Source organism: Phycodurus eques, chromosome 14 (genome assembly GCF_024500275.1).
Source record: "Phycodurus eques isolate BA_2022a chromosome 14, UOR_Pequ_1.1, whole genome shotgun sequence".
Classification (NCBI taxonomy): domain Eukaryota; kingdom Metazoa; phylum Chordata; class Actinopteri; order Syngnathiformes; family Syngnathidae; genus Phycodurus; species Phycodurus eques.
Window position 1 is genome coordinate 16,425,979 of NC_084538.1, and position 17,460 is coordinate 16,443,438.

The 17,460-nt window shown below is 40.3% G+C and overlaps 1 protein-coding gene across 12 annotated transcripts in view; it reads left to right on the forward strand.

Moving 5' to 3' along the window:
* Positions 1-17,460, forward strand: part of ralgapa2 (Ral GTPase activating protein catalytic subunit alpha 2) — a 131,617-nt gene that overhangs the window by 9,847 nt on the left and 104,310 nt on the right. For all 12 annotated transcript variants that reach the window (XM_061695388.1, XM_061695390.1, XM_061695393.1 and 9 more), the window contains exons 2-3: positions 7,204-7,314; positions 7,584-7,633. In XM_061695388.1, coding sequence (XP_061551372.1) covers positions 7,204-7,314; positions 7,584-7,633 — 161 coding nt within the window. The remainder of the gene's footprint in view (positions 1-7,203; positions 7,315-7,583; positions 7,634-17,460) is intronic.

The following is a 17,460-nucleotide window of genomic DNA, read 5'->3' on the forward strand; positions in this document are numbered from 1 at the left end:
TGCACTACAACCCAACACACACAATCACAGTAAGCAAAGCAAAAGGATGGGGTTGATGTGATGGAAAGGGGGTTTTGGTGATGATGCGTGCAGCGGAGCTCTGGACCAGTTGAAGGTTATGGAGGGAATTGTGAGTGTGGCTGAAGAGGGTAGAGTTACAATAATGAAGACAACAATGGCAACAGTGTTGCCAGTAAATTACTGTAAAAAACCCTATGAAATGTCTTCACAGTGTATTACCTCTGTTGTGTACAACGGAATTTTATACAGCATATTTCCTTTTATGGTGGAACTGGCTAATTTTAGGGTCTGATCTGTCACATGCAGTGCGCTGGCCCTCATGCCGCGCCTACTGCTGGGCCAATGGTGAGCCTGGCTTTTGAATTTTGGCTGGTAACACTGGTAGCTAATGCAAATCTCTTAGCATGACTTTTGGGCGCTCAGAGTCATCAGCCTATTCCAGTAGCACAGACTCATTTTCTCTTTTGTTTCTTTGATTCTTTCTCCTTTAATTTTATTTTGATTATTGTCCCAATTTCTGTGGGGCCAATTATGTATTACTCGTGCACTCACTATAATTGTCTCGCCATGCTGCACTATTTGCATATACTGGCCACTCATGCCAGAGTAGCATCTGCTCCATTTGCACACTGATTGAGGAGTATCTGTAACATTTGCACAACCAACATTGTCCCAGATGATCGCACTACTCGTCACTTTAAATCGCATACACTCCTTGAAGTCTCAGCGCCCTTTGCACAATGGTCATTGCACCGGACTATTGCAATATTAGTCATTCGAACTGCTCTAAGTGCTAGAGGACTCTGCATCTTTTTGCACAATTGTTTTTTGTCAATGTCTTTATGTCTCCAAAGTGTTCTGTAAATTGACTGTCTGTTGTACGAGAGCGGCTCCAACTACCGGAGACAAGTTCCTTGTGTGTTTTGGACATACTTGGCAATGATGATTCTGATTCTGATATATTGTTGGGGATTGTCGACACTATCTGCCTTTTTTTCCCCTCCAGTTTACGATGCTTCACCTACTATCTTGTTACTTTTGACTTTGCAATAATAGTGCTTTGGCCTTTCTTACAAAGTGGTCAATCCACTCTACTGTTTCAGCATGCATGCATAGTGACCTTGACTGTCTGCTCCAGACCTTGGAGCAGTTCTCCAAGATCTGAGAAGAACTAGCACATTATTTCAGTTTTTCTTTTTTAATAAATCTGCAAAAATTTCAACGATTCTATTTTTTTCTGTCAATATGGGGTGCTGTGTGTACATTAATGAGGAAAATTTTACTTAAATGATTTTAGCAAATGGCTGCAATATAACAGTGAAAACTTTAAGGGGGTCTGAATACTTTGCGTACCCACTGTATTTCCCTAAATGAATTGACAAATAATTAGAATCTGTTGTTTTATGAGATTTTCTAGATTTTGTTTTGGATATTTTGTCTCTCTGTTAAAATGCATCTACCATCAAAATTACAGACCATTCATGTCTTTGTCAGTGGGTAAACCTACAAAATATGTGAGGGATAAAATAATTATTTCCTCCACTGTGTACACATCTCAAAGTAATTAAGTGTTGAACCAAGTATTTATGGCTGTAGTCATTTGATGTGTAGCTTTTGCTCAAAACTTAATTAATCAGTCATTTGGTCATATCAAGTTATGTCCATGTTTAAAAAAGGATTAGAATTATGGTCCTATTCGTCATCGGGTAATTCTTAAGAATCATACCCAATTTCATCCCACCAAACTTCAGGTAACGTAGGTAATGTAATTTAAATGTACGCAAAACACTTTAGTCCATTGAACATACAGCAACTCAAGTAGGGCTTGTTTTACCTGTCAGTGAGGTGTGTGCATAACTGCTCCTTAGCAAATATTTTTGTTAACTGATAGATACTCTTTTAATCTTAACTAGCACCTGAAAAGATTGTGGTTTAACTTTGAGGTACCACTATAACTACTCTAGAATGTTAAACAATGACCATGAGGCCTGTGCACATGACATTAACATTCACTGCCATTGACGGCTTTAGAAGTCAAATATCCATGTTAACTGGGAAGGCTGGCGGTGAATGAGTTACATGAAATAATTTGAAAATCAGTAGCTTTTCCGAGTTGAATAAGAATAACACGTACCACATAGAAATAATATTCCACCTTTAAATTTAATCTCTCTTGTCTGTGTTAGGCTATGGGCTTTTAAATACATCAACTAGCCTAACAGAAACCTCTCTGATTTGATTCTTTAAAAAGAGTCCTCTGTCTCTTATTTCAGCATATAGTGCCCTGGAAGGATTCCTTTGCTCTCCCCTCATCTCCATTTTGGCATCAGTGTGGAGCACCTGCAGTGTCATCTAGCACAGGGTTAATGCTAATGAGGGTATTCATATCAGGGGTTCTTAGCTTGTGGTTTGAGCATGGAATGGCATATCAATAATGCAGGTGGTATACATATCTCACACGTTCAGCTTCTCAAATAGTTACATGTGATTTAAACATCCATCCATCCATTTTCTGAGCCGCTTCTCCTCACTAGGGTCGCTGGCGTGCTGGAGCCTATCCCAACTGTCATCGGGCAGGAGGCGGGGTACACCCTGAACTGGTTGCCAGCCAATCGCAGGGCACACAGAAACAAACAACCATTTGCAATCACATTCACACCTACGGGCAATTTATAGTCTCCAATTAATGCATGTTTTTGGGATGTGGGAGGAAACCGGAGTGCCCGGAGAAAACCCACGCAGGCACGGGGAGAACATGCAAACTCCACACAGGCGGGGCCGGGGATTGAACCCGGGTCCTCAGAACTGTGAGGCTGACGCTCTAACCAGTCGGCCGCCGTGATTTAAACATTTCAACATATTTCTAAAATGACCGTGTGTGCTAAATAAGTATTTAGTGAAAGAAGGATATACAGCAGTAGCCCGATGACTGGTTTGTAAATAAACCGTTGGCTACTTCAGCTCACTACAGTGGATGACCTTCACCCTCTCTGCAAACAAGCCCAGTGTGAACACTGCTAGTGCTTGTCTGGCATATCCAGTTCATAGGCAGTTCTTGGGAAAACAACAGAAAGATGCACTAATTATTCATCAGAAGGTTAGCATAACTCCTTGCCTACCAGATGGCTTACTTTTGTGAAATTATCCATCATCCGAGTGTAATGAGAGGGTTGTTTCTTGGATTTGTGTATGTCCATGCTTGTGACTGGTCCAAGTGAGCATGATAAAGAGCAATGTGTACTTATACGAACTTTTTTGCTAGAATGTCTGTCAACTAGGAACAACTTGTACTGTGGTGTGAAAAAGTGTTTGCTCCCTTCCTGATTTCTTATTTGTTTGCATGTTTGTTACGCTTAAATGTTTCCCATCGTCAAACAAATTTAAATATTAGACAAAGACAACACAAGCAAACACAAAATGCAGTTTTTAAATGTTTTTTATGATAAAGGGAGAAAAAAATCCAAACCTATATGGCTCCGTGTGAAAAAGAGATTTCCAACCCCCCCCCCCCCCCCCCCGTTTAAACATAACTGTGGTTTATCATACCTGAGTTCAAATTATTTAGCCACACCCAGGCCTGATACTGCCACACCTGTTCTCAGTCAATAAATCACTTAAATAGGACATACCTGACAAAGTGAAGTAGCCCAAAAGCTAAACATAATGCTGAGATCTAAAGAAATTCAGGACCAAATGAGAATAATTGAGATCTATCAGTGTGCAAAAGGTTATAAAACCATTTCTAAAGCTTTGGGACTCCAGCGAACCACAGTGAGAGCCATTATCCACAAATGCACGAAACATAGAACAGTAGTGAGCCTTCCCAGGACTAAAATGACCCCAAGAGCGCACCGACAACTCATCCAAGAGGTCACAAAAGACCCCACAACAACATCCAAAGAACTGCAGGCCTCACTTGCCTCAGTTAAGGTCAGTGTTCATGACTCCACCATAAGAAAGAGACTGGGCAAAAATGGCCTGCATGGCAGAGTTCTGAGACAAAATCAACTTCTGAGCAAAAAGAACAGTAATGCTCGTCTTACTTTTGCTAGAAGACATCTTGATGATCCCCAAGACTTTTGGGAAAATACTTTGTGGTCTGACGAGACAAAAGTTGAACTTTTTGGAAGGTGTGTGTCCCATTACATCTGGCATAAAGGTAACACCACATTTCAGAAAAAGAAGGGGCCAGGTCCTGCTTGAAGATTAAATCTGCATCTCCATACAGATCCTCAGCAGAAGGAATCATGAAGTCCTCGAAAACATTCTGGTAGACTGTTGCGGTGACCTTGGATTTAAGAATGCAGAGTTTACCAACACCTTCACTGGACATTGCACCCTAAATCATGACTGACTGGATATTTCACACTGGACCTCAAGCATCTTGGGTTCACTTCTTCACCCTTCTTCCTCCAAAGCCTTGGACCTTGATTCCCGACTGAAAGGCACACTTTACTTTCATTGGAAGAGGAAGGTGGACCACTGGCCAACAGTCCCCAGTCCTTCTTCTCCTTGGCCCAGTTGAGACTCTTCCTACGTTTGCTCAGGCTCAGAAGTGGCTTGACCCGAGGAACCCGTCAGTTGGAGCCCATCTCCCGGATCCGTCTGAATGTGGGATTTTTTGAAGCTGTGACTCCCACCTCATTCCAGTCTTTCTGGATCCCTGCTAGATTCTTGAATTTTCTCTGTTTGATAATCCACTGAAGCTCATATCTTTTGGTGGTGCATCTTCTCCTGCCACATTTTGTCCTTCCACTAGACTTTCCACTGATATGCTTGGACACAGCACTCTGTGAACACCCAGCGTCCTTAGCGATGAACGTTTGTGGCTTACCATCCTATGGAGCGTATCAATGATGGTCTTCTGGCCAGTTGTCAAGTCTGCAGTCTTCCCCATATTGAACCCAACTGACACAATTGAACCAAACTGAAGTAATTTAATGACACCTGGGGAAACCTGTGCAGGTACTTTGGGTTTAGTAACTAATTAGTGTGTGACACTCAGTGTAAAACATTTCTGGCCTGCAAAATCTGTGCTGATTTCACAACAGCATTCTAATGTTTTTAATTCTTGATGTCGTGGGTTTTATGATTTTGGAGCCCAAATTATATAAAAATAAAGAAATACTTGAAATTGTTTAAATTGTGGGCCCTGAATCTATAATCTATGAAAGTTTAATTTTTTGAATGGAATTATGGAAATAAATAAACATTTCCATGATATTGTAATTTTTTTGGAAAGGGTCTATATGTTGGTGTAGAAATTTGCTTAACATTATTATTATTATTAAATTGTAACAACATTGGATAAGTCAAGCTGGATACAAGCGGCGGAAATGAGTTTCCTCCGCAGGGTGTCCGGGCTCTCCCTTAGAGAGAGGGTGAGAAGGTCGGTCATCCGGGAGGATCTCAAAGTAGAGCCGCTGCTCCTTCACATCGAAAGGAGCCAGATGAGGTGGCTGGGGCATCTGATTTGAATGCCTCCCGGACGCCTCCCTGGTGAGGTGTTCCGGGCACGTCCCACCGGGACGAGACCCCGGGGACGACCCAGGACACGCTGGAGAGACTACATCCTTCGGCTGGCCTGGGTTGTAGCTGTAGTTCAGTGCTGGACTATTAGTGGTGTCAGTGTCTAATGGTGCACTGTTTCCAAACCTTTATGGAGCCAAGGCACCCTTTTTTTAATTAGAAAACGACACACCACCGAACCAAAAAATATCAATACCGAAATAATGATGCTCTCGTCTCAATTTACTCACATATTGACTTGACCCATCTTTTTAGGCAATATTGACTGGTAAATGATTAACTAGTTAACAGCTCTCATCTCAATTTACTCACATATTGACTTGACCCGTCTTTTTAGGCAATATTGACTGGTAAATGATTAACTAGTTAACAATCTGGTCAACGTTCTTAAGTTGAACCACAATTCTACAAGACGGGTAACTTACTGAAAAGTTTTGGTGCTGAAAGTGCTCTGTGTCAAAACATTAATACCTTAACAGGCAATATACTGCCAATCAAGTTTCCAGTTGCTTAAGAAAAAGTGCAAAGTGACCTTAATAGCAAAACAAGTAGATCAAAGCAACCTGTTTTGCATCAAGATTTGTACAGCCTACCTGAACTCTGCAGTATTTCTTAATACGGTGCTTTCTCAACATGTTGAATGGCAGCATCTCTTATTATAAAGTGAGTAATGCTGTATATGTGAGCGTGTGCAATATACACTGTCACATTTATATTTGCATTGTTGAGCAAAGGCTTCTTTAATTGCAACTTTTAACAACTTTAACACTTCACCATTTTTCTGACTAAATATACTTCCAAAGGTGCTATTGACCTGAAAATTTCACCAGATGTTGGGAACAACCCAAGTAACCCATACATACAAAGAAAGTAGAACAAATAAGATCAGAAATTAAATTGTGTGTAAAAATGTGAAATGAGACCGGGAAAATGTATTGAACACGAAGAAAGGGAGGTGCATAAAGGCATGGAAAGCTAAGACAACACCTAAAATCTATGATCAAACAGCAATCCAGCCCCTTCTAAGTGCAAATGAATATCAGTCCTAATTGATGGCCTGCAAAAAGGTCTCATTGCCAAGGTGTGAGTCACGACATCTGACATGAGCCGTCTCAAGACCATTACAAACTAATTGTTGCAAAACATAACGATGGCATTGGTTAAAGTCGCATATCTAAGCTTCTGAATGTTCCATTGAGCACGGTTGGGGCCATAATACGTAAGTGGAAAGTCAATCATACCACCATGAATTTGCCTCATTTTTGTCTCGGGCCGCATTCTAGTTATGATTTCCCTCAGAGGGCCGTCAGAACAGTGAAATTTTTAATCACCAAATCATATCATTCCTATTACACAACAAATTGAGGGATAACTAGTTTTGAAATCAGAAGACAAGGATAATAGTTTGTTCAAGTATTGTTTAAGTTACTGTAGAAGAAGGGTTTGGTAAAAGAAAAATGCAATATCTCAACATTGTTTATTATTATGACAATTTGGAATTTGGGTGCAGATTTGAGCAAAAATAATGGAAGTTGACGAGCATGATTCGCGGGCCTCATAAAATGATGTGTGGGGTCGCATCTGGCCCTCGGGCCTTGAGTTTGACACTGTGCTCTAGTACATTAAATTTAGGATTTACTTTCTCCTTTACAGATATTATTGACAAGAGTGAGCTGAAGCCATTCTTCGAGAGCAATTGTTCACAGATTTATTTTATCTTCTATGAAAACTTCAGTACACTGGAAAGCAATTTAAAACAAAAAGGTGGGTTCAACCGTTTTCTTCTTTCTAAAGTTTACTCTCCACTTGATCCCCATCACTTACCACATAAGTTCAATAATTAACTATCTGCCCTTTCATTTTCCTCTCAACTCCCACTCTGCTTATCCAATATAGCATTGTTGGTTACTGTTACATTATAACAATTTAATCAAAAAACATACTGTTACACTTACTGCTTCCACAACAGTTTCCACAACACTATCCACAATAGTTGTATGTTGAAGCTGAAGCACCTAACTTGTTTTTCACAGGGATCAAGTCTCTCAGGGAGGAGCTGGACTCCATCCTCTTTATTTTTGAAGTAAGTTGCCTTTTTCTATTATATGCCTAAAAGTTTCTGGAAGATGGTGCTGCCTTTGTGTTAGGATTAATGTTACTGCTCAATTCATCTGAAACAGTAGAAACAATTTAACTGTGGGCTGTAGAAGGGGGGACTCAGCTCAGTCATTTTCTAGCTCAACTGTGTGTGATTGCCCTTCCCCCTATTTTACTGAGCAGTCTGATGTTGTGCATGCAGGTTAAAGTCCTCCACCTTGTTTTCCCCATCTGACTGCAAAGGCATCTCCAGTGTCCAATACAAATACTTAGCTCTCCAGTTACATTTGCTCAGGGAAGGGCTATCAGGGCGGCACAATATCAAATAGGGGACTGAAGCATTGTTATCATTATACAGTATGTATTGTCCTCTCAACACTCATGGGAGCTTTGACGAATTTGGGAATGTTCTTTGCTTTAGGTTGTGTTGTAACTGCAAATATATACGCACACTATATATATATACACATATATATATATATATATATATATATATATATATATATATATATATATATATACACACACACACACACACACACAGTGGGTACGGAACGTTTTCAGACCGTCTTACATTTTTAACTCTTTGTTATATTGCAGCCATTTGTTAAAGCACCATATTGACAGAAAAAAATTAATTGTTGAAATTTTTGCTGATTTATTAAAAAAGAAAAACTGAAATATCACACTGCCATAAGTATTCAGGCCCTTTGCTGTGACACTCATATATTTAACTTGGGTGCAGTCCATTTCTTCTGATCATCCTTAAAATGGTTCTACACCTTCATTGGAGTCCAGCTCTGTTTGATTATACTGATTGGACTTGATTAGGAAAACCACACCCCTCTCTATGTAAGACCTTATAGCTCACAGTGCATGTCAGAGCAAATGAGAATCATTAGGTCAAAGGAACTGCCTGAAGAGCTCAGAGACAGAATTGTGGCAAGGCACAGATTTGGCCAGGGTTAAAAAAAAAATTCTGCTGCACTTAAGGTCCTTAAGAGCACAGTGGCCTCCATAATCCTTAAATGGAAGACGTTTGGGAGGAACAGATCCCTTTCGAGACCTGGCCGTCCGGTCAAACTGAGCAATCGGGGAGAAGTTCCTTAGTTAGAGAGGTAAAGAAGAACCCAAAGATCACTGTGGCTGAGCTCCACAGATGTAGTCGGGAGATGGGAGAAATTTCCAGAAAGTCAACCATCACTGCAGCCCTCCACCATTCGGGATTTATGGCAGTTGCCCGATGGAAGTCTCTCCTCAGTGCAAGACGTATTTAAAGCCCGCATGGAGTTTGCTAAAAAACACCTGAAGGACTCCCAAGATGGTGAGAAATAAAATTATCTGGTCTGATGAGACCAAGATAGAATTAAGGCCAACAATTTATAAGTGGCATGTGTGGAGAAAACCAGGCACTGCTCATCACCTTTCCAATACAGTCCCAACAGTGAAGCATGGGGGTGGCAGCCTCATGCTGTGGGGGTGTTTTTCAGCTGCAGGGACAGAGAGACTGGTTGCAATCGAAGAAAAGATTAATGCGGCCAAGTACAGGGATATCCTTGATGAAAACCTCCAGAGTGCTCAGAACCTCAGACTGGGTCAAAGGTTCACCTTCAAAAAAGCCTTCACCTTCAATGACCCTAAGCACACAGCTAAAATACCGAAGGAGTGGCCTCAGAACAACTCCGTGACTGTTTTTGAATGGCCCTGACTTAAACCCATTGAGCATCTCTGGAAACACCTGAAAATGACTGTCCACCAACATTCACCATCCGACCTGACAAAACTAGAAACTGCAAGGAGGAATAGCAGATGATCCCCAAATCCTTGTGTGAAAAACTTGCTGCATCATTCCCAAAAAGACTCATGACTATTAGCTCATAAGGGTGTTTCTACTAAATACTGAGCAAAGGGTCTGAATACTTATGGCTGTGTGATATTGCAGTTTTTATTTTTTAATAAATCTGCAAATTTCAACAATTCCGTTTTTTTTCTCTGTCAATATGGTGTGCTGTGTGTACACTAATGAGGGGAAAATTAACTTAAATGATTTTAGCAAATGGCTGCAATATAAAAAAGAGCGAAAACTTTAAGGGGGTCTGAATACTTTCCGTACCCACTGTATGTAAAAAAAAAAATATATATATATATATATATATATATATATAGATAGATGGATAGATAGATATACATATTATTTTTTTATAATTGGACCATATCTGTGAAATATTGACTAGGCATCCATCCATTTCTATACCGTGTGTTCTCCTTTGGGTCGTGGGTGAGCTATAGCCTGGCCCAGCTGACTTTAAGGAAGAGTCAGGGTACATCCTGAACTGGTTGCACATATAGACAGGCAACCATTCACACTCATATTCACACCTATGGGCAGTTTAGTTTGACTCTTCAATTACCCAAAGAAGCATGTTTTTGGGAATGTGGGAGGAAGCTGAGTACCGAAAAGACCCACGCAAGCACAGAAAGAACAAAACACAAACTCCACACTGGCAGTTACATTGTTGCTGCATTCTGACAAACTGTGTGATGAAACATATTTTCCCACATAAAATGGTGTGTGCCGGGTAACTTGGGAATAGCATATGCTGTTCATGTTTCAATTAGGATAAAAAATGAATTAGTTTGACCTATTTGAATGACATTTCAACTTTTAAAAAACCTTGTCAAGAAACCAAACTTCCTAAAATGTCCTTCAATGCTCTTACTGCCGCAACAAGATGATCTCCGACTAAACGCATCCACGTAAGTTGACCTCTACCTGAAGTGTTGAGTCTTGCCTCATGCTTATGTATGCAGTCATTTTTTCAAACAGAACTAATATTGACTACAGCTTCAATCATTTGTCCCCTTTTAGCTCCAGTCTGTGGCGACAAAGTGCTTTTTACTCATGTACTAAAAAGATAAGCATTGAATGGTGTACACAGGACATATACAACATTGTTTGGTCCTCAGATCTGCTTAATTGTGTACATGTTCTTTTCACCATTTTGGATTAAATTTGGGGAATCATTTGTGGCTGAGGTCTCATGTATTATCCCATATGTTATACTATATAACATATACTATATGCTCGTGATAATATGACAGAATGAAGCATTAAAATGTAGTCAGACTTTGTCCTCTGTTTGTGTGGGTGGGTGAAGTCGGTCCTGATAAAACGGAACCATGTAATGCTGAGTCACACAGTTCAGTGTAGGACCTTCCCTAAGAGGGGACAACAGTTGTCTTTCACGCTTCCATGCACGTCTGCATTAAAAGCTGGTTGACACCATAGACAGGATTCACAGTATCTCCGCTCTGTGTTTGCTTCGCACAAATATGCAGAGATTACTTTGCTGTCATTTTATGAAGTATGTGCCCCCTTCTCTTGGGGTGCCGAAGGCAAGCATGGAGCCACCTGTATGAGCCTGTTTGTGTGTTGGGTGTCTAGAGAGGAGTAGGCTTTTGTGCTAAATGTGTTTGAAAACCCCAACCCCTACAATCACTACCCTCCATTGCTATGCACTTTTCTGTGATTTCTTTTTGTGTAATGCTATAGAAGCATCTGCCAGGCTATCTTTTTGCGCAGCAGATTTTCTAACAGATGAAAACCTGTTTATGACAATACAATGTTACATTCTTATGTTTTGATGAATAGTGTTTGTACAGTGGCCTGGTAGTGCAAAACAATATAGCAAATTGTGAAACACTTACATTTCAGAAAACAAATGAACAAAAGTAAAAACACTGTTAAATTTCAGAAAACAAATTAACAAAAGCCAAAACACATTTACATTTCAGAAAGGAAATTAGAAATAGCCAAAACACTTTTACATTTCAGAAAACACATTAACAAAAGCAACATAACATTAACATTTTAACAAAAGCAGAAACACTTTTGCGACAACCTGGAAAGGGAAAGTCCAACATTATTAGGAATCCAGAGCATTTTGCTGGAAGGAAACGCCCTGCTCCAATATTACTGGCTTCCAGGAAACGTGCCACTCAACTATGATTGGCTGCTGTATCCCTATAGAACACGCTCCATTGCTTCCAGACGGTCAAAGAAGTATGTGATTTATTAACTGTGGCGTCATTAATATAAATGCCATTAACCCTAAAGCCTGTCAAACACTGTGCAACGTGTTTGAACCGAACCATCGCATAAAAATAAGAGTTGCCGACGCAGCCCCGCACATTGAGCTATTGATCACATGGATGCCCTGAACAGTGAGCGTATAGGCATTTGATGCTGTATACACAATATATTGTACTTCATCACATTTGTTAAACCATAAAAAGATAGATTAAGAGTTAAGGAAGAAGCAGGTTGTTAAAGAGAGAGGATGCTTGCTGGCTAGAATTAAAGGGAAAGTGTGGATATTTGAAAGGAAGCTGCCGGGTCAATTTTTTTGAACGTACATTCTGGTCACAACCTTCGCTTTTTCATGCACAGGCACATTATACATTATAAATATAGGTTAGTATTGATGTAAAACAACATATGATGCTTTACATACTATTTACATGGCTTGAGCCGAGGCAACGCAGCGGCACAGCTCGCAAACGTGGAAATGTATTTTAAACGTAGGGGAAAGCTTCTGTGCATTTTGATTGGATGTAAACTGGGACGTGAAGACGCCGTACAACGGAGATTATAATTTTGAATCGCGTCTAAACCAGTGGCCGAACAATCGACCGCTCAAGGAAACAGTTGCTAGACCACGCACACTGCGCCGTAGTTCAGTCGGGTTCGGCAGCGGCGCTCGATGTGCACCATCCTTAACCACCATAATCCTAATTTTAACTCATCCTAAAGTGCCTTAAACCCAACCCTAGTCCTAAACGGAACCACAGTAAACTTCTTAGTTTTTTAAATTATATTTGGGATGAACATTTCGTTACATCTACGAATGTCTGTGAAATGGGACGTTCCCTTTCCGGGTTCTCTCAACTGTAATTTGTTTTGTCTTTTGGAAAAGTGTTTCTGCTTTTGTTAATGTGTTTTCTGAAATGTAAAAGCATTTTGGCTATTGTTAATTTGTTTTCTGAAATGTAAACGTGTTTCGGTTTTCGTTAATTTGTTTTCTGAAAACGAAAAGTGTTTCTGCTTTTGTTAATTTGTTTTCTGAAATATAAAAGTGTTTTGTCTTTTGTTCATTTGTTTTCTGAAATGTAAAACTGTTTCACAATTTGTTATATTGTTCTGCACTTCCAGGCCACCATATGTTTGTGTTGGAAACAATCAAACCAGAACTGTCATGTAGTTCATTTACCAGAACTGATTATTGTTTTTTTTTAACTACCATATTTTTCGGACTATAAGTCGTAGTTTTTTTCATAGTTTGGCCGGGGGTGCGATTTATATGTGAAATTATTAACACATTATTATATAATCTGGGCCTGTGTATCTGTACCTGCTACTTCTGTAATTAATTTCCCCCTGAAAATGTGACTTATACTCCAGTGAGACTTGTGTTTTTTCCTTCTTTATTATGCATTTTTTGGCGGTCTGCCCCCTGGACTGTTCGCTAGCCAAATGCAGGACATATATGGGAAGACATACACAACCAACCATTCAACACTCACATTCATACCTAACTTGCTGACTTGCTGTTTAGATTTTTCAATTATCCTACCATGCATGTTTTTGGAATGTGGGAAGAAACCGGAGTACCCAGAGAAAACCACTCAAGTAAGGGGAGAACATGCAAATCCACACAGGAAGGCCGGAGCCCAGATACGAACCCCCAACCTCGGAACTGTGAGGCAGATGTGCTAACCAGTCACCTGTCATGCCGCCATAAAAACATTTTATTTATTGTTTTATTATTATTTAAAAAACAATTGCATATTCTAACTTTTTTTAAACCTTATCCACAAATGTCTTGGGCATTATTTAGGGTAATCTGGGACGGAATCTGGGTAAATGTATGTTGGTATGACAAATCAATTCCTTGAATCTTTTAAATGACCTGGCCCAACTGTCCCGTTTTAAAAATCATCACTTGAACGTTGAGCACAAAAGAGTGTCTGGTTAGGCAATGGAGTTGACGGCCGATATTAGCAACCATCTGCTGACTGGCTAGCCTCTCCAGGCATAGACACGTGTTATGATGGTAAATGTTGCATTACTTTTATGTCACAGTAATTAGCATTGCATGTGAAAGTCAAAACATATGCAAGAGGCAAATATCCATGTAGACACTAATTTGCTAGATCTGAAAGAAATACTGTTACTCTTTTCTACCTTACAGTCAGCTGTTTTTGTAGTCACAAGACAAGTCTGAACTCAGGTCTCCAGGCTTGAGAGACTCCGTGTGTTTACACTCCCATATGCCTGTACATGACCTTATCTGCTGACTGCATTAAATCAGCTTGAGCCCTGGCCACTGAGAATGTGGCACATTTGAAAACTTGCACATACAAAAAAAAAAAACCTTAGGGAAGTTTGGACATATCCATTTCCCTTGATTTTTCTCTACAGGATACAACCTTACAGTGACCCATCAGGATTTGACTCAGCATTCTGAATTTCCCATCATCTTGTCCTTGCATCTCAGAGTCTCGATTGAAGCTATGACTTTTAACTGTGTGATATATTGCAGTGGTTCTCAAACTGGGGTCCCTAACTCTAACTTGGGGTTCCACAAAATTATTTTCAATTAAGTTTAACAAAACGAAGATCCATCCTTTTTCTAAAAGTAATTACTCCTACCTAATTTAGCCAATTAAAAGCTGTGCTATGATGACTTATCACATAAATGTACGGGTGAGGCAAGGCAACGTTAGCAAAGTATTTGCAGCTTTGAAGCGCATACCTCGGGTCAACAGTTTGCAAAGTCAATAAATTACTGCTTTGCAACATATAAATGGGCACCATGCTTTGGCAGTGTTTAGCATGATTTACTCGATAATTGCCTTCCACCGGGCTCCTTTCTTCTTGAAAATCATTCTGCTAATATGGAATGTTTCTTCGCAGGAATAAAACTTGGTCGTCATTTTTGGGGAAATAGTTGCTAGAGCGGTTGGAAAAGTTGCTAAATATAGAGACCAAATTGTTAAGTTGGCATCGCTGAATGTGCTCCTCTCTGTTCGCAGCCATCTTGTTATTCTAAGCACGATGATGAACAAATACTAAGGCTGCACCCATACCACTTCAAGTACATATTGGTACATTTGGTTGCTCATCGATACCAAAGTACCAGTACTTAATAATGCCATTACGTCTTGCAATTGTGATGAAAATGTGTTATATTTTAATAACATTTTGTTCAAAAAGAAACATTTCTTGAACATGGCATGTTTCACACAAATGTAACACTTTTTAGAGTAAGAACCTTTCATTACAACAAAGCAAAATTAATGAAGACATCTGTGATCATACAGTGTGTATTACCGAAATATCTGTGTAGATTCTCAGTCATCCATTTCATGAGAATACGCAAACTTTGAATCAAGGTAACTGGACTGTTCTTGTTTCTTGAAGACGTTTCACCTTTAATCCAAAAGGCTTCTTCAATTCTAACTTTTAGGTGTGTGTGGAGGGCGGGGGGTCAACAATAGGATGTTGTTGTCCAGTGGGGTTAGTGAAACGACTGTCCTGCATACCAATCAGCTGTTCACTCGTCTTGTGGCAAAAATGCTTGTTAGGTTAGGGGCCAATCTTCCCATTGAGTGAGGCAATCTCGGGGGGTAGAGATGACAGGGCATTGTTATTGGCAGACGATAGGTGATGCCTCAAACCTCCTCCTCCTGTTTAGAGATGGGTTTTCTAGTTGGCTGCTTTTGTGAGACAGCCTTGGTGAGAGAGGTAAAGAAGAACCCAAAGATCACTGTGGCTGAGCTCCAGAGATTCAGTCGGGAGATGGGAGAAAGTTCTAGAAAGTCAACCATCACTGCAGCCCTCCACCAGTCAGGGCTTTATGGCAAAGTGGCCCGACGGAAGCCTCTCCTCAGTGCAAGACACATGAAAGCCCACATGGAGTTTGCTAAAAAAAAAAACACCTGAAAGACTCCAAGATGGTGAGAAATAAGATTCTCTGGTCTGATGAGACCAAGATAGAACTTTTTGGCCTTAACTCTCTCTCTCTCTCTCCCTCCCTCCCCCCCTCCTGTATTTGGCCAGTTCCTGTATTTTTCATACATGCAAATCGCCATTTTGAACACAAAATAGGCCATTTACGTTAATCGTGTAGATCCGATGAGTTTTTCCTGGGGGGGCGGGGGGTGAGTCGCCGCCGCTGCTGTCATCATAGGCTGTTTTGTGTATTGGTCAACAACAGATATGCAAGTAGTGCAGGATAAATCCCTTAATAAATAAAGTTGCAGCTACACAAGATACATTTGTGACTTGGTAAACCGAAAGCCACTCCAGGCCCAATAGTCTATTTCTGAACATCAAGCAAAAACATGATTTTGTTAGAGAATCTTACATTTTTAAATCACTTCATACACCGCACAATATTTAGTTGTCTTCATGGAGGTTTGAAATAAACACTTTAAAGAAAAATGCTGCATAATTTCCATATCCATCTCACTTGGATATATAATGGATTTCAACTGATCTGTATTGATAAGCACCAAGTGGGTTCAAATCTGGGCTCCAGCCTTCGTCTGTGTGTGTTCTCCCTGTGCCTGTGTGGGTTTTCTCCGGGTACTGTGGTTTCCTCACACTATCCAAAAAAAATGCATGGTAGGTTAATTGAAGAATTGTTACATAAGTGTGAATGGTTGCTTGTCAATATGTGCCCTGCGATTAGTTAGCAGTAAGTTCAGGGTGTACCCCGCCTCTCGCCAAAAGTCAGCTGGGATAGGCTTCAGTACACCCGCAACCCGAGTGAGGATAAATACTGCAGAGAATGGATGGATGTATTAAATTGTACAGCCATCAATTGATCAACTGCTCCGTGAGCATTCCTTAGCTTTCTGATTCTCTTTTATTTTACGCTTCAATGCCTCCAAGTCCCCATTGTTTATTGGCCACTGGCCATTATCATGCTGATAAAGATAAATAACATTGTCATGATGTGGTCTGCTGCATAAGCGGAACTACAACTGAATTCAGTGTTGCTGCGCAGAGACAGTGGCACAAATTTGACTTTGCTCTGCCGTTGCCATCTATTGGTTAAAATTAAGAATACACTCTAATTTCTATTCTGTAATTGGTGCCTTTGAACCACAGTTTTTATTTTGGGGTTCGATTAGATTTGAGATTTCAATTTCCAAACACGTTTGGAAGCTAATTTTGGAACTTCTCTCTAAAAGGACAAAAGGAGTAAAATGTGGTAAGTGTGTACAAATTCATCAGCTTGTAAATTTGTTGTATTGCCATTGTTATATCCTTTGTTTAGATGATTGATCTCAAAGTCAAAGGAGTGTTAATGAGCAGTTGGTTCTGAAAGTCTGTGTTAATCAAAAAGCCGTTATGGACTACCTCTCGGAGAAGTGTATTCTGCACCATGTTCGGGTCCTGCAGCTAGAAACCTAAACGCGGATCATGTAAATGTCCTAAGGCTGTAGTTGCAGCACAGTAATGCTCCCATCTTTATGCTGGCGTATGTCTGCAGATTATAGTAACTCCAGCAACCTTCAGCATAGGAGTCTGCTTTCGCCTTGAATCAGACAGTAAATTCCTCATTGTTAGGACCCACCATTCTAGCTCCATGGGGAGTCTTTTGGAGCGAGCTTCTCCATCTCGTTCCCACTCTCCTTTGCTGGTGCTCTGTCAGCGAGAGAAAGGGGGTGTTATTGTGTGTGAGAGCGCATGCACACACGTCCCCGTTTGGGAAGGCTTAACCATGCTACCCTGCTGTGTTA